Below are 17,372 nucleotides of genomic sequence, written 5' to 3'. Positions count from 1 at the left end.
TTGAACAAAGAACGAAACAGATATTTGATCAGCTGATTATTATTGTATTATGAGGACAAGAGTGCAACTAAAGCGACTTTCATTCCCTGATCACCTTTTCTTCATCTGTACTGATTTCAAAACATTGGAGCGCTCATAGCAAATGCCCAGTAGGCACTAGGCAGGTATCCAACACAATACATTCACCTCTGTTAAGATGAAGTAGATGAAGGATTTAAAACGATTTACATTCATCCCATGTGATGTGTAAAGAAGCCAGTTTAATTGAGTGAAAGCTAAACATATGGCACAATCACAATAGTCACTATAGGGTCATCATTATACAACAATCTTCATTATACTCAGTCTGGCTATTTTGCCTAACGTTGACTTTCTCAAGTTAAAACCAAAGATCCTCGGAACAACAATTATTTTGAAGGCAGAGGACACCCGATTGACTTTTTACTGGTTGTCTCACATCCTAGCCAAAAGATGGAGCTAATCACAAGCCCAAGCATCATCTTGGAAGAAAAAAAAGTTATTTCGAAGTCCCGCCCACTGGTCCCTCGACTGGTCGTCACTAGTTAACACAGCCACTATGTCATAATTATGACTAAACACCGCCCCTTTCTAAAATGTATCTAATTAAAATCTGATTTTAAACCTAACCTTCACCCTAACCGCATTGCTACCCCTACATTTAAATTAAGACTAGCGTGTTTCCAATAGACACAGCCACAATCACAAAGTCAAAATTGCCTATATCGTAAAAAAAAAACGCCTTTGGGGGTGTTAATGTAGTTATATGGCAGTGTGGTTATGTTTTTAAAAAAAATCTGATTGTAAGAAAATAAATTGTAGAAATATGCGGGTTTTTTGCCTTGGTAGCTGTGTTAACTAGTGACGACGGCTGTAGTGGGCTGCCCAGGCTTCCAGGCTTTGCGGGTGAAAACATGGCAGGCATGAGTGCGGCGGGTCCTCGGTCGGCCTCTGCCGGACTGGTTCAACAAGGACTTAAAGAAGCCCTGATTGATACGTTAACGGCTATCCTGTCCCCGGTTCAAGAAGTGCGAGCAGCCGCTGAGGAGCAAATAAAAGTGTTGGAAGTGACAGAGGGTAAGTTAAGCATGGACTCTAGTATTGCTAGACCAGCTGATGTCAAGAGAGTGAAATGACATGATCGATAAATTCCATGCATATGATGGGTCTGTATTGAAAGATAAATGCTAGCTACTGTACAGCAGACAAAACATTACTGTCATGATGGCTTGTTCTGATAAAACAATATAAGATGTTCGATTCTCTCCAAATGGCTAGCAAGTGGCGCAAATTAGTGTAGTTAGCCTATTCCCAACTAGCTACCTAAGTTAGCGGCTAACAAGTTAGTTAGCTCTCTCTCTGTGTGTGTGTGTGTGTGTGTGTGTGTGTGAGAGAGAGAGAGAGAGAGAGAGAGAGAGAGAGAGTGTGTGTCTGCCTCCAGCATTCTTGATTGCTAGCTAATTTAGCAGCAATTTGATTCCACTCTGTTGTTGTAACTAGCATCCACACACATGATGGCGGATCAATTCAACCAGGGATAATCTATTTAAACTGCCTCCAATTAAAATGGCAAGTTAACTAATACGTGCAACTAATAGTTAGCTAGGTGGAACTGACTATAAGCAGCTGGTAAGACTTGATAGCTAGCTAGTAATTTTCATTCGTAAGATCTTATTTCGAACTCAGAGCCCTGCTTGCCACTTAGAATTCTAGAAGGGTCACCGGTGATAGGATGAATCGATTATCAAGGCTTTGAAATCGTTTTAGGGTCGCTTTTGCAACCATTCGATCTGGAAAGTTTCCCGAGAATATGATGCCTTGCGGACTCCGGCCTTTGAAAACTGACGGCATCAGTCGTTTTGACAACTATGCTTTTTTCATGTTTTAATACCCCCCCCCCCCCCCCCCCCCCCCATCCTATGCGTGTTGAATGACTAGCTACCATATTCTTATTTAGCTATATAATAAAGTACAGTAGCTACCCTAAACCAGTTTGCCAATTAATCCAAAATAGGGTGGGGGTGAATATAGGGACAGTGTGTACAGTGCCTTTGTCTGTGGCGTTCCTCTCTGACATGGCTAAAAAGGCTGATTGTGCAGGCTGTCTGTCAGGATCCACTGCAGTGTCACAGCAGCAAGAATGGGCCCAGCAGGCCTCTTTCTGTGGGAGCTGCTCTATGTATGGAACATTGTCTCCTGGACCTTGATGTCACTCAGTTAAAGCTGGGGACAGAGTGATGGGTCGTTGCAGGGAAGAGGGGATGAGTCTGACTGACGAGCATAAAACCCTTTGGAAGAGTTCTCCAGTGCTTGTTGTAAATGTTCAAAGGTGCTTAGAATTGTCGATGAGTCGGTCATGAGTCAAATCATATTGACATTTTGTCCCTTCCCGTTCCATCCATGCATACATGTCCCCCCCCCCCTATGACATGGCTAGTGTGCTTCCAAGAGTGTCTGTATGCCTGATGATCTGTCCACTGTGTTGATGTTGCTCAATTTGTGTTGTAGAGTTTGGAGTCCACCTTTCAGAGCTAACTGTGGATCCTCAGGGAGCTCTGGCCATTCGTCAGGTTAGTTAGCAGAACATTTTTAGTTATATGGTGTATGACTACTTCTCAGCATCTCTTTCACACTGCTATATCTATCATTCAATTAATTCATTATACTGTATGTGTTCAGTTGGCCTCAGTCATCCTGAAGCAGTATGTGGAGACTCACTGGTGTTCCATGTCTGAGAAGTTCAGGCCCCCAGAGACCACAGACCGGGTAAGCAAAGCGACATGTCATTATTTCAACTAGCCTAGTTGAAATGGATCATTGTCAATGGCTAGCTATTTCAAAACAGTGAGGAGGATTTAATAAACAGCCAATGATGCCTAAATTACCCTCTCGCTCTCCCCAGGCCAAGGCAGCCATCAGGGAGCTTTTGCCTGGGGGTCTCAGGGAGGCCATCAGTAAGGTGCGGTCCAGCGTGGCCTATGCTGTGTCGGCCATCGCCCACTGGGACTGGCCCGAAGCCTGGCCTCAGCTCTTCACCCTTCTCATGGACTTGTTGGTCAGTGGCGAAGTCAGCGCAGTGCACGGGGCCATGAGGGTCCTCACAGGTAAGGACACACGCATCCCCAATTCCAAATTGACCTCTCTTTTTGTGCTCCGTTTCTATTTGCTCCGTGTATTCACTTCATCCCTCTGGCCTTTTCTCAAAGAGTTTACCCGTGAGGTGACAGATACTCAGATGCCTCTGGTGGCCCCAGTAATTCTGCCTGAGATGTACAAGATCTTCACCATGATGGAGATCTACAGCATCCGTACCCGCTCCAGAGCCGTGGAGATCTTCACCACCTGTGCCTACCTTATCTGTGCAATAGAGGAGCTGGAGAAGGGTGCGGCCAAGGCCCTGATCTTCCCCGTAGTGCAGCAGTTCACTGAGGCATTCATTCAGGCCCTGCAGATGCCTGATGGACCCTCCTCAGACAGCGGCCTCAAGATGGAGGTCCTCAAGGTGAGAAGATGACCACAGAAGGATTTATACTCCCATGGACCTATACAGCCAGATGTTGTAGTTTTGGGATCCGGAGGCCAAATCTTATCAGTTGTCCTGATCCATCCTCCTCTCCACCTTTTTACCTCGTCCCCAGGCTGTGACTGCTCTAGTGAAGAACTTCCCCAAACCCATGGTTTTGTCCATGCAGCAGATCCTGCCCATCGTCTGGAACACCCTGACAGAGAGCGCTGCTGTATATCCTTCACAATGCAACTATGTCCTCTGCTCTTTCATCTAGAGGTCGACCGATTATGATTTTTCAACGCCGATACCGATTATTGGAGGACCAAAAAAGCAGATCGGACGATTTTTTTAAACATTTTATTTTTAATTTGTAATAATGACAATTACAACAATACTGAATGAACACTTATTTTAACTTCATATAATACATCAATAAATTCAATTTAGCCTCAAATAAATAATGAAACATGTTCAATTTGGTTTAAGTTAGCACAGTTTTACCAGCAACTTACCTTGGCTTACTGCATTCGCCTAACAGGCAGTCTCCTTGTGGTGTGCAATGAGAGGCAGGTCGTTATTGCCTTGGACTAGTTACCTGTAAGATTGGATCCCCTGAGCTGACAAGGTGAAAATCTATCGTTGTGCCCCTGAATGAGGCAGTTAACTCACCATTCCTAGGCCGTCATTGAAAATAAGAATGTGTTCTTAACTGACTTGCCTAGTTAAATAAATATTAAATAACGGTGTAAAAAAAAAAACGGTGTCCAAAAATACCAATTTCCGATTGTTATGAAAACTTGAAGTCGGCCATTCCGATTAATTGGTCGACCTCTACTTTCATCTTATTGTAGCTCGTTGTCTTCATTCCCTTTTGGTTCACATCTGTCCATAATGAGCTATTATCTCCACTCTACCTTTAAAAATTTTTTTTTTTTAAATGGGAGCTAGCGAGCCCACCTAGCTGTAGAGAATGGTCGATGTCCTGAGAATGGGGGTTTCCTTAACCGTGTGTGCACTTATGTCAGAACAGAAGTCAACTACACAGAGGAAGTAGACGACCCCATTGACTCTGACGGTGAGTACGTCCTTATCCCATTCACATCTTTACTGGCTGTATATGTACTTTTGTTTTCTCTCCAATTGTCGAATAAATGAAATCAACCTACGTGACACGGGCTGATCTCGATATGAGTCGTCTTGGTTGAGATTCGAGTTATTTATCTGTGTGCGTTTTTCTCCCAGGTGAGGTTCTGGGCTTTGAGAACCTGGTGTTTAGTGTCTTTGAGTTCATCCACACGCTGCTGGAGAACAGCAAGTTCAAGAGCACAGTGAAGAGGGCTCTGCCTGAACTGATCTACTACATCATTGTCTACATGCAGATCACTGAGGATCAGGTACAAACAACTTCACCCGTGTGTGTGACATTTTTAAGATAATCAGTTTTTGTCAACAAAAAAAAAAGACATCATTTGGTATCGTGTATGTGTTCTTCATTCGTAGTAATTTCTCTGTAGATCAATGTGTGGACGGCCAACCCCCAGCAGTTTGTAGAGGACGAGGATGACGATACCTTCTCCTACTCCGTCAGGATCTCAGCACAGGACCTGCTGCTGGTGAGAACTTCACGTGGGACACTAATAGTTTGGGCAAATCTGAAATGATACCTTATTTCCCCATATGATGCACTCCTTTCTGTGGCTCTAAGTTTTAACCCCTCATAAAATAATACCCCCACATGCAGACTGCTACCATTCCATGTGTAGGTTCTGGTCGATGTGACCTTTTTGGAGACGTCACAATAAAAACTTTTTTTCCCCCCTCAATTCAACTGTCCTCCTCTTCCAACAGGCTGTGGCGACAGAGTTCCAGAACGAGAGTGCGGCAGCGTTGGCGGCGGCAGCGACAAGACACCTGCAGGAAGCGGAGCAGGCCAAGAACAGTGGCAACGAACACTGGCAAGGACCACACATACACACCGGCTGCATGACAATAGACAGCGGTTGTCTCTCAGAAGTCATTAGTGGCTTCCTCTTCTTGTCTCCTGTTTGTCCTATGCACTGACCTGAAAACACAGGCTAGGTGCAATCAGAATGGATGCCTTTCAGGAATTTGCTTTCATCTGTCCAGGTAAAAAAAATGTTTTATGTCCGTGCAGACTGAGGAAAAGGAGACAAGGAGGAGACCACTTGACTATTGAGATGCACCCCATAGCTAAACAATCACCATTCAGTCAGACTCGAGGTCTGCTCTCTCCTCACCCCTGTGTTATCCCGTCCTGCAGGTGGAAGGTCCATGAGGCGTGTTTGTTAGCTCTGGGCTCAGTGAAGACCATCATCACAGAGAACGTGAAGAACGGCCGGATTCAATTTGATATGCACGGCTTCCTGGCTAACGTCATCCTGGCTGACCTCAACCTCGCAGGTTAGTCCGTCTGGGATCTCTTGCTCAGCTCCTGGGCAGCAGTGTTTGGTTACAGTGCCTTCGGGAAGTATTCAGGCCCTTTTACTTTTTCAACATTTTGTTAGGTTACAGCCTGATTCTAAAATTGATGTTTTTTTCCCTCATTAATCTACATACAATACCCCATAATGACAAAGCAAAAACAGGTTATCAATTTTTGCTAATTTATTAAAAATAAATAACTTATATCACTACTTATATCATTTTACATAGGTAATCAGACCCTTTACTCAGTACTTTGAAGCACCTTTGGCAGCGATTACAGCATCGAGTCTTTGGTATGACGCTACAAGATTGGCACACCTGTATTTGGGGAGTTTCTCCAATTCTTCTCAAGCTCTGTCAGGTTGGATGGGGAGCGATGCTGCACAGCTATTTTCAGGTCTCTCCAGAGATGTTCGATCGGGTTCAAGTCCAGGCTCTGTCTGGACTTGTCCCGAAGCCACTCCTGCATTGTCTTGACTGTGTGTTTAGGGTCGTTGTCCTGTTGGAAGGTGAACCTTTGGCTCTGTCTGAGGCCCTGAGCGCTCTGGAGCAGGTTTTCACCAAGGATCGCTCTGTACTTTGCTTCGTTCATCTTTACCTCGATCTTCTGGAAGGTTCTCCCATCTCCACAAAGGAACTCTAAAGCTCTGTCAGAGTGAGCATCGGGTTCTTGGTCACCTCCCGGACCAAGGCCCTTCTCCCCTGTTTGCTCAGTTTAGGTGGTTCCAAACTTCTTCCATTTAAGAATGATTGAGGCCACTGTGTTCTTGTGGACCTTCAATGCTGCAGATCTTTGCCTCAACACAATCCTGTCTCTACAGACAATTCCTTTGACTTGATGGCTTGGTTTCTGCTCTGACATGCACTGTCAACTGTTGGACCTTATGCAGACAGGTGTGTGCCTTTCCAAATCATGTCCAATCAATTGAATTTACCACAGGTGGACTCCAATCAAGTTATAGAAATATCTCAAGGATAGTCAAAGGAAACAGGACGCACCTGAGGTGAATTTCGAGTCTCATAGCAAAGGGTCTGAATACTTATGTAAATAAGGTATTTCTGTTTTTTCTTATAAATTGTTTTTGCTTTGTCATTATGGGGTACTGTGTGTAGATGGCTGAGGATTTAAAACAAAATCTATAATCTTTAGTACAAGGCTGTAATGTAACATTGTGGAAAAAGTCAAGGGGTCTGAGTACTTTCGGGAAGGCACTGTATGTTATTGTCTGACAGTGGTCAAGATATCAATGAAGTGGAGAGCCTCCCGGGTGGCGCAGTGATTAAGGGTGCTGTACTGCAGCGCCAGCTGTGACACCAGACTCTGGGTTCGCGCCCAGGCTCTGTCGTAACCGGCTGCGACCAGGGGGGTCCGTGGGGCGATGCACAATTGGCCTAGCGTCATCTGGTTAGGGAGGGCTTGGCCGGTAGGGATGTCCTTGTCTCATCGTGCACCAGCACCACCAGTGCGCGCTAACCAAGGTTGCCAGGTGCACAGTGTTTTCTCCGACACATTGGTGCGGCTGGCTTCCAGGTTGGATGCGTGCTGTGTTAAGAAGCAGTGCGGCTTGGTTGGGTTGTGTATCGGAGGACGCATGACTTTCAACCTTCGTCTCTCCCGAGCCCGTACGGGAGTTGTAGCGATGAGACAAGATAGTAGCTACTAAACAATTGGATACCACGAAATTGGGGAGAAAACGGGGTAAACATTTTTTTAAAGATATCAATGAAGTGGAGAAACTATAACCTGCATACATTGCAGCCGTGGACTCTTGAGTTTTGAACGTGGCTCACGGTATAGTATGTGCGACTTACAGTTAAGCTAGGTATTACCGTATGGCTTAGTTAACTCTAAGTCGCTCTGGATAAGAGCTAAATGACTAAAATTGAAATGTAGCTACCTACATAATAACCCCCTGTCCCTTAACTCGTTCCCCCCTCAGCGGCCTCTCCGTTCCTGCTGGGCCGTGCCCTTTGGGCAGCCAGCCGCTTCACAGCAGCCATGACCCCTGAGCTCATCCAGCAGTTCCTCCAAGCCACCGTCAGCGGCCTGCACGACAGCCAACCCCCCTCGGTCCGCATCTCAGCTGTAAGCGCCATCTGGGGGTGAGTGAGATCAACACCTTAAAGGGAAAATCCACCAAAAACGCAAAAAAAAATATATATATATATATATATATTTTTTTTTTATTAAAAAAAATCATTCCACAATTGATACATTCCCAAAATGTTTTCCATGTCAGCATTGAAGTTTTCAAGATATTGGACATTCGAGAAGTAGTGTCACTTGCGTCATGATGTGGCCAGTGACTGTATCAACAGTGGACTAATGGGGGGGGGGGGGATACCAACAGTTTTGTTTTTGAGTGGAGTTTAAGAAAGCTTCAACTTCTGTAGTTCACACATGCTGTACAGAGCAGCTAGAGCGTCTTTCCCTCCAGTCATAATAACAATAAGCTAGATCAAGTAAAAGCAGTGATGGCATAGATGGATGGATACATGCCTCTCGAGTTTGTCATCCAACTAGCCTTACAACAAAAACAACAACACCATCACAGTAAGTGTGTATGTATGCAGGTGGTAAATGTGTGCGTACGTGTGCTCTTCTCAGGTACTGTGACCAGCTGAAGCTGTCAAAGAGTACCCACGTGCTGCAGCCGTTCCTGCCTGCTGTTCTGGACGGGCTGGTGCAGCTGGCAGCCCAGTTCAGCTCTGAGGTTCTCACCCTGGTCATGGAGACCCTGTGTATCGTCTCCACCGTGGACCCAGCCTTCACCACCAGCGCAGAGAACAAGATCTGCCCCCTCACCATTGCCATCTTCCTCAAGTATAGTAACGGTAGGTAACTAACCATGGCAGTTGGCACTCATTTAGTTCCTAATTGAGTCCGATAGACTGATTTTGAGGTATTACCGTATGGCTTACATCTATCCCAACCTTTCAAATGAAAACTTGTGCCACCATATCTAACTCTCCTGTCCTCTCCCTAGACTCAGTGGTGGGGTCTCTGGCCCAGGACATCTTTAAGGAGCTGGCCCAAATCGAGGCTTGCCAGGGACCCATGCAGATGCGCCTCATCCCCACCCTGATCAGCATTATGCAGGCCCCCCCTGACAACATCCCCTTTGGCCTGTGTGCAGTAAGTCCACTGTGTGGAAGTCCTTACTTTACATCAGCATTATGCGTCAAGACCAACTCAGTAGCCTTGTGTTGAGTGTCCGCTCTGAGATTGGAAGGTGGGGAGTTCGATCCCTGGCTAAGTCATACCAAAGACTGTTAAAATGGGGCCCACTGCATCTCTGCTTGGCACCAACCGATATGGATTTTCTAGGGCCGATGGCTGATATTCAATATTATCAAATGTGACATTTTGTGTAACATTTCCCAGAGATGGCCATGTATGCATACATTTTTAAATCAAACAATATATATGACTTTGGTAATAAATTAAAAAAATCTAACTGCATAACATAATGGTAAAAGTTGCATTTGATGAACAGGGTCAAGTTTAAGATTGTATAAGCCTACTCACTATCCAGGTGACTGCATATTCAGTAGGAGTGTGTCCACGTATTGAGTTATTGAGCTTGTTCTGGCTGATCAGTGGAGTCTATGGTGCTACCGACGACGATCTGTTTGCCTTCCATTTGAAACTTATATTCAATCCAAAATCAAATTTGATTGGTTGCATACACCTATTTAGCGGATGTTACTGCGTGTGTAGTGGAATGCTTGTTCCTAGCTCCAACAGTGCAGTAATATCAAACAATACACACACATCTGAGTGAAGGAATGGAATTAAGAAATATATAAATATTAGGACGAGGTATGTGTACGTACCAGTCAAATGTTTGGACACCTACTCATTCAAGGGTTCTAATTTATTTCTACAGTGTAGAACAATAGCTAAGACATCAAAACTATGAAATAACAGACATGGAATCATGTTGTAACCCAAATAATAAGTGTTATATAAATCAACATGTATTTTTAGATTCTTCAAAGTAGCCACCCTTTGCCTTGACGACAGCTTTGCACACTCTTGGCATTCTCTCAACCAGCTTCATAAGGTAGCTACCTGGAATGCATTTCAATTAAAAGGTGTGACTTGTTAAGTTAATTTGTGGAATTTCTTTCCTTCTTAATGCATTTGTGCCAGTCAGTTGTGTTTTGACAAGATAGGGGTGGTATATACAGAAGATAGCCCTATTTGGTAAAATACCAAAGTCTATATTATGGTAAGAACAGCTCAAATAAGCAAAGAGAAATGACAGTCCATTACATTAAGACATGAAGGTCAGTCAATCTGGAGTATTTCAAGAATTTTGAAAGTTTCTTCAATTGCAGTTGCAAAAACCATCAAGCGCTATCATGAATCTGGCTCTCATGAGGACCGCCACAGGAAAGGAAGACCCGGAGTTACCTCTGCTGCAGATGATAAATTCATTAGAGTTAGGAGCCTCCAGAAATTGCAGCCCAAATAAATGCTTCACAGAGTTCAAGTAACAGACACATCTCAACATCAACTGTTCAGAGGAGACTGAGTGAATCAGGTCTTCATGGTCGAATTGCTGCAAAGAAACCACTACTAAAGGACACCAATAAGAGGAAGGGACTTGCTTGGGCCAACAAACACAAGCAATGGACATTAGACCGGTGGAAATCTGTCCTTTTGGTCTGATGAGTCCAAATTGTAGATTTGTTTCCAACCGCTGTGTCTTTGTGAGACGCAGAGTATGTGAATGGATGATCTCCGCATGTGTAGTTCCCACCGTCAAGCAATGGGGGAATAGATGTGATGGTGCTTTGCTGGTGACACTGTCAGTGATTTATTTCCAATTCAAGGCACACTTAACCAGCATTCTGCAGCGATACACCATCCCATCTGGTTTGCGCTTAGTGGGACTATCATTTGTTTTTCAACAGGACAATGACCCAACACACCTCCAGGCTGTGCAAAGGCTATTTGACTAAGAAGGAGAGTGATGGAGTGCTTCATCAGATGACCTGGCCGCCACAGTCATCCAAATGAGATGGTTTGGGATGAGTTGGACCGCAGAGTGCAGGACCATATACATTGATTGTTTTAAAGCAAAACGGAACCATTTAAACAAGTTTAAAGCAAAACTCCTGAACAATTTAAAGTAAAATATATTGTAAGTCCTGTTCAGCAGGTATAGCCAGATGCGTTGTCTCAGGTAGCTTACTTTTATTCCGGTAAAACACAATTTTCAACATAGATAACAATAACCTAGAAAATGACACCGGTTGTCACTCAAATAATAATTCCTAGTATCGTGCAAGCCGTTTTAGGATTTGATTGCTGAAGGTGCCGCGCAGATGTGCAAGACCAGGAACAGGCCGCCTACCTTGCGTTGATCAGTGCACGAAGCTGGACAGATTGCGCAGTGTGACTAGGCTGCTGATATTACCTGGGGTTGTTCGGCATCCAAAATGACTTGTAGATCAATGACTATCAACACAGTTACATGTAGTTCGAAACTGAAGGTATTTTCAGAAGGTAGAAAGAATGTAAAAATAAAAAAAATAGTGGTGTTCCGGCGAATTTTTTTAATACATTTTATTTAATTAAAAATTATTTATTTTTTATTTATTTATTTATTTTAAAATTGATTTTCTGACCGAAGTATGCTACATTTGGATCAGTTTGTTGTCCCCGGACCAACTTAGCTTGACGACTCACACAATTTAGCATGTCGTTCGCTACATAAATAGTCTGAGACTACAACCATTGAAGTCGTTTGTGGTGACAAGGGACGTTGTACAAGACAAAGTCCTCAGCGATTGGATATTCTCTAAACCAATCAGATAATCACATTTTCTAACCGCCGCTTTACCTATGTATGTTCGGACTCTGGCCCAACCCATCGGTTTCTGGACGAATCAGACGGCCCGGCCGGAATGTGTTTGCATTGAGTGACTGATCGGGGTGGTACTCCGATTCATACTCATTGCAGAGAGTATACTAATGTCTGTGGCATGGCGTAGCGTTTGGCCGGAGCAAGGAGTCTGGGTAGCCAGGCAATGGACCAATACACTTGTATCTTTAAACCTTTTGAATTGGGGTCTGATTTATCGTGAATGGTTACATCCCTATTATTGACTGTCAACTTTTAGGGTCCCAGTCAGTCATATTTTGACAGTTGTCTCCTGTGCCCACGCCCCCCCCCCCCCCCCCCCCCCCCCCCAACCTCCCTGACAGACAGCCATAGACATCTTGACCACAGTGGTCAGATACACCAAACCCCCGCTCTCTGAGATGCTGGTCTGCCAGGCCTTCCCTGTGGTGGCCCAGTGTACCCTCCGCACAGATGACAACACCACCATGCAGGTACACAGACTGAGAAGGGCCCAAATATGTTAATCCCAACTCTATTTTGTATACATTTAAAAAAAAATGTATATATCAATTCATGGAAATTAACTCAAACCCCATCCTTTTCAGAACGGTGGCGAGTGTCTGCGGGCGTACGTGTCGGTGGCCCTGGAGCAGGTGGGCCAATGGAGGGACATGGAGGGCCACAGTGGTCTGTGGTACGTGATGCAGGTGGTCAGCCAGCTACTTGACCCTAGGACATCAGAGTTCACTGCCGCCTTCGTGGGCCGCCTGGTGTCTACGCTGATCGCCCGCGCCAGCACCGAGCTGGGAGAGCAGCTGGACCAGATCCTCAGAGCCATCCTCAGCAAGATGCAGCAGGCCGAGACACTCAGTGTCATGCAGGTAGAACGAAACCTCTCCGTCTGTCACTCTCTGGAACTGACCCCTCTAAATCCATCGGTGGAATTCAGTGGGTTCTGGGATGTTGAGGTGTCAAAATGTCAAGCTTCCAGCATTCAATTGATTTTTATCTGTTGTATAGCGCCTTGCATCATGGTTATTCAGTGATTGCTCTTTTGCCACCCATATAGACTCTGCTAACATTGGACTCCTCTCCCCAGTCTCTGATCATGGTGTTTGCCCACCTGGTCCACTCTCAGCTGGAGCCTTTGTTGGAGTTCCTGTGCAGTCTGCCGGGCCCCACGGGGAAACCGGCCCTGGAGTTTGTCATGGCCGAGTGGATGAGCCGACAGCACCTCTTCTATGGACAGTATGAGGGCAAAGTCAGGTGAGGGCTTAGGGTTGGCCCTGGAGCATCCACTCTCCCCAAGATGGATGAAAAAGTAGAATATGACTGTTGTCCACCTGTTGAAGCAAATGTGTGTTCCTCTCTGTACTCTCCTTTCCACCTTTTATTACTAGGGATTTGAACTGTTAAACGCTAAGAATCTATTCATTATTTTGTTTGATTATGACGTTTGTTTCCCCTTCTCCTGTGTTGTCCCTGTTTTAGTACGGTAGCCCTGTGTAAGCTTCTGCAGCACGGCCTCAACACAAACGACAAGCGTCTCCAGGACATCGTCGTAAAGGGTGAGGAGCTCTTGGGCCCTGACGAGGGCATCCGCACACGCTCCAAATCTTCCAGGAGTAAGACCAATACAGATCTCCTCTTTGTCATCAGCTGTTTATCTAAGCATTTAGTCAAATATAAGAGAATCAACGACAACAAAAATTCTATACATTTGCCCAAGAAAATGACATTGCCTATATGAATGAATGCTCCATATAAGCACACCATTCTCTGGCCTAGTGTATGATAAGGAATGTATTTGCTTCATTGTTAATGTTTTTGTTGGTGGTCTACACGTTGATGGTATGCACATCTTCGTGTTGCTATAAGGTCTCGGTCTCACTTTCTCCAGATCCAGAGAAGTGGACCAACGTTCCGTTGCTAGTGAAGGTCTTTAAGTTGATTGTCAATGAGCTGTCATCAGTGGTGGAGGCCAACGCAATCAGAGCTGCCGCAGCAGACTGGAGTCCAGGTGATGCGTTGTAGCTATGTAACAGCCGCGCATGTCAATTTCTCTCTTTGGCATTGAGGGGATAGTTCAGACAAATTTACAAAATGATATACACTGAACAAAAATATAAACGCAACATATAAAGTGTTGGTACCTTGTTTCATGAGCTGAAATTAAAGATCCCAGAAATGTTCCATATGCACAAAAAGCGTATTTCTCTCAAATGCTGTGCACAAATGTATTTACATCCCTGTTAGGGAGCATTTCTCATTTGCCAAGATAATCCATCCACCTGACTGTTGTGGCACATCAAGAAGCAGATTTTTTTTTTTTTTACGGCATGCTCATTACGCAGGTGCACCTCGTGCTGGGGGAAATAAAGGGTCACTCTAAAATGTGCCGTTTAATCACAATGCCACAGATCTCTCAGGTTTTGAGGGAGCGTGCAATTGGCATGCTGACTGCAGGAATGTCCCCCAGAGATTTCAATGTTAATTTCTCTACCTTAAGATGCCTCCAATGTTGTTTTGGAGAATTTGCCAGTACGTCCAACTAGCCTCACAACCGAAGACCACGTTTAAACCACGCCAGCCCAGGATCGCTACATCCGGCTTCTTCACTTGCGGGATCGTCTGAGACCAGCTTCCCCGACAGCTGATGAAACTGTGGGTTTAACACAACTGAAGAATTTCTGTGCAAACTGTCAGAAACAGTGTCAGGGAAGCTCATCTGCGTGCTCGTCGTCCTCACCGGTGTCTTGACCTGACTGCAGTTTGGCGTCGTAACCGACTTAAGTGGTGAAATGCTCACCTTCGATGGCCACTGGCACGCTGGAGAAGTGCGCACTTCACTGATTAATCCCGTTTTCAAATGTACCTGGCAGATGACAGACGTCATCTGCCCGGTACGTATGGCGTCGTGTGGACAAGCTGTTTGCTGATGTCAATGTTGGGAACAGAGTGCCCCATGGTGGCTGTGGGGTTATGGTATGGGCAGGCATAAGCTACGGACAACGATCACAATAGCATTTTATCGATGGCAATTTGAATGCACAGAGATACCGTGAAGAGATCCCGAGGCCCATTGTCGTGCCATTCATCCGCCGCCATCACCTCATGTTTCAGCATGATAATGCACGGCCCCATGGCGCAAGGATCTGTACACAATTCCTGAAAGCAAAAAATGTCCCACTTATTCCACGGCCTGCATACTCACCAGACATGTTGAGCATGTTTAGCATACGCTGGATCAACGTGTATGACAGCGTGTTCCAGTTCCCGCCAATATCCAGGAACTTCGCACAGCCATTGAAGAGGAGTGGGACAACATTCCACAGGCCACAACCAACAGCCTGATCAACTCTATGCGAAGGAGATGTGTTGCGCTGCATGAGGCAAATGGTGGTCACACCAGATACTGACTGGTTTTCTGATCCACGCCCCTACCTATCTATGACCAGCATTAATATCTGTATTCCCAGTCATGGGAATTCCATAGATTAGGGCCTAATGAATTTATTTAATTTGACTGATTTCCTTATGAACTGTAACTCAGTAAAATCTTTGAAATTGTTGCATGTTGTGTTTTTTTAAATATATTTTTGTTCAGTGTATTTATTCCCTTACCTAGAGTTGAAAGCAGTTTTGAAAGCTGTGTCAGACTCATGTCTTTATTTGTCCGGAAAATACCCTCCTGTCTCTTAATCGTATGACCTTGGTGTTGTCTGTTGAAAATGTGGTCTCTGATAACTGTATGTGTTTTTTAGTATTATGAAATCAATTGGGCCCCATTTGTATCTGATCCCAAAGTGTTTTTTTGTTACTGCAGATTCAGTAGGAATGTGGGAGGAGGAGGAGGAAGAAGAGGATGAGGAGGATGAAGGGCTGGCCGGGCAGCTTCTCTCTGACCTCATCGCTTCCAACAAATATGGTGAACTTCTCTCTGACTCTTCCAGATGTCTACTCAATCAGTGCACTAGGCAGGCAGATGTTTTGTAGCTCTATCTGCCATGTTTCACAGGTATCAAACAGTTTTTTTGCCCCCCCCCCCCCCCCCCCCCCCCAGATGAAAACTACTATGAGGAGGATGATGAGGAGGATCCAGATGCCTTGAAGGACCCCATATATCAGATAGACCTCCAGGTAATGCTAATCTGCTCATTTTAAATTTAGATCTCACAAACATGACTAGTTAGGGCAAATGTGGTTGTGCTTTTTTTATTTGTCCTTGAGGAGATTGATCAAGTTAAATTGAACAGATTTCAATGGTCTCTGATGTTTTGGGGTTGTATTTTAATGTCTTAACTTCACTTTTTAAATAAACGTTCTTGTGCTTTGTGTTTTTTAGGCCTACCTGACAGATTTCCTGACCCAGTTTGCCCACTCTCCGTGCTACAGCATGTTCTCTGGCCACCTCAACGATGCTGAGAGGAGAGTCCTGCAGTCTATCAGCATCTAAACCCTACCATAACTCTCTTGTCCAATCCCTCTCGCTCACCAGCCAATTACCAACCCCTGAGTGGGGGAAAGGCTCTGATTGGCCAGGTGGTTGTTGATGCTTTACCTCCATCTCCAACAGAGGAACATGAACGGACAGACTTGCACTTACCCATGAGAGTCTTCTGACTGAAAGGATGGCCAGGAAAAGACTGCAGATTTGTGAAGGTTGAGGTTAGATTTAGGGGAGTGAGGGACAACCAGGTTTGTTCCGAGAGAGGACTGGGAGACAGTTGTGGAGTGACCTCCTTAGTGTCTCCTCGCTCCTCTGCCCTATTGGACTTGTTGGGATTTGAGAGGGGTTGATGTTTTACAACGGGAGAAGCAGGCAGGGCAACTATGATATATGAACTGTCTTTACTGTGTCCCATTTGTAACTCAACCCACTTATTTTTGTGTGTCTGTAAACAAATATATTATGTAACCTTCCAAGAGGCAAAAGAGACTTAATCATGACGGAAAGACAAAATGAACATTGGCGGCCTTATTGACTTCTGATTGGGATGAAAACCTTGAGGTCTTCCGGTCCCAACTAGGGTCTGGGTGGGTATGAGGGATTCACACTGTTCCCATGGTGACTCAAAGCCATGTAATTTCATTGTACCCACTGGAGTTGGAATGAAAGTCTAAATAAAAGTCCCAACAGGACAGCATTTTAAGTTTCCATTGTTATTTGGTCACTTTCCCAGGTAGTGAAAATGTGAGTACATAGTCTGTATGTTACAAAATCCAAATGTTTGTCAAAGTTGTCATTTCAAGTTGCTAGTTTGTTTGACCTTTCACTTAGGGTCTTGAAGTTTTTGACAATTCATTGTAATCTCTTACCAGAAGCATTTGGCATGTTTCTTCCACAGAATTGTGCTTTCATAAGTGTTGGCAGTCACTCGGTGAATGCCTCTTCTGAAATGTGATTTACAATGAATGGAAAGTTGCCATACACAATTATAAATATAATTGTTAGTTCTTAGTTGACCCTGCTTGTAAATGGGGGGCTTTTGTGAAAGAGAATGGAAAATGCAGGACAGTTATTACTATTTTTGGTGTTCTTT

General features: G+C 44.7%; 1 protein-coding gene across 4 annotated transcripts; it reads left to right on the top strand.

Moving 5' to 3' along the window:
- The first annotated feature begins 417 nt into the window (after nucleotides 1-417).
- LOC109890859 (importin-9) lies at nucleotides 418-16,976 on the top strand. 4 transcript variants are annotated; one of them, XM_031824802.1, is made up of 22 exons: nucleotides 418-1,095; nucleotides 2,527-2,588; nucleotides 2,698-2,784; nucleotides 2,921-3,122; nucleotides 3,225-3,520; nucleotides 3,657-3,757; nucleotides 4,543-4,601; nucleotides 4,769-4,920; nucleotides 5,041-5,139; nucleotides 5,375-5,481; nucleotides 5,808-5,947; nucleotides 7,912-8,074; nucleotides 8,580-8,806; nucleotides 8,959-9,107; nucleotides 12,192-12,320; nucleotides 12,435-12,710; nucleotides 12,899-13,095; nucleotides 13,321-13,397; nucleotides 13,730-13,849; nucleotides 15,656-15,757; nucleotides 15,893-15,969; nucleotides 16,175-16,976. In XM_031824802.1, the coding sequence occupies exons 1-22, from the start codon at nucleotides 933-935 to the stop codon at nucleotides 16,283-16,285; spliced, it is 3,096 nt and encodes a 1,031-aa protein (XP_031680662.1). In that variant the 5' UTR covers nucleotides 418-932; the 3' UTR covers nucleotides 16,286-16,976. The 4 variants fall into 4 exon arrangements, with proteins under 4 accessions (XP_031680662.1, XP_031680661.1, XP_020338523.1 ...); XM_031824801.1 differs by having other exon boundaries at nucleotides 421-1,095; nucleotides 13,321-13,454; XM_020482934.2 differs by having other exon boundaries at nucleotides 423-1,095; nucleotides 12,929-13,095.
- Nucleotides 16,977-17,372: the final 396 nt, after the last annotated feature.

This window comes from Oncorhynchus kisutch, linkage group LG5 (assembly GCF_002021735.2).
Source record: "Oncorhynchus kisutch isolate 150728-3 linkage group LG5, Okis_V2, whole genome shotgun sequence".
NCBI lineage: Eukaryota > Metazoa > Chordata > Actinopteri > Salmoniformes > Salmonidae > Oncorhynchus > Oncorhynchus kisutch.
The sequence above is the reverse complement of the archived record's forward strand: the minus strand, read 5'-3'. Positions and strand labels throughout refer to the sequence as shown.

Bases quoted from the DNA above. Each gene is read 5' to 3' on its own strand.
- LOC109890859 (XM_031824801.1), top strand. From the start codon at position 933: ATGGCAGGCATGAGTGCGGCGGGTCCTCGGTCGGCCTCTGCCGGACTG. The intron at 5,140-5,374 runs GTGAGAACTTCA...CTCTTCCAACAG, and splicing joins CAGCACAGGACCTGCTGCTG to GCTGTGGCGACAGAGTTCCA. The intron at 8,807-8,958 runs GTAGGTAACTAA...TCCTCTCCCTAG, and splicing joins CTTCCTCAAGTATAGTAACG to ACTCAGTGGTGGGGTCTCTG.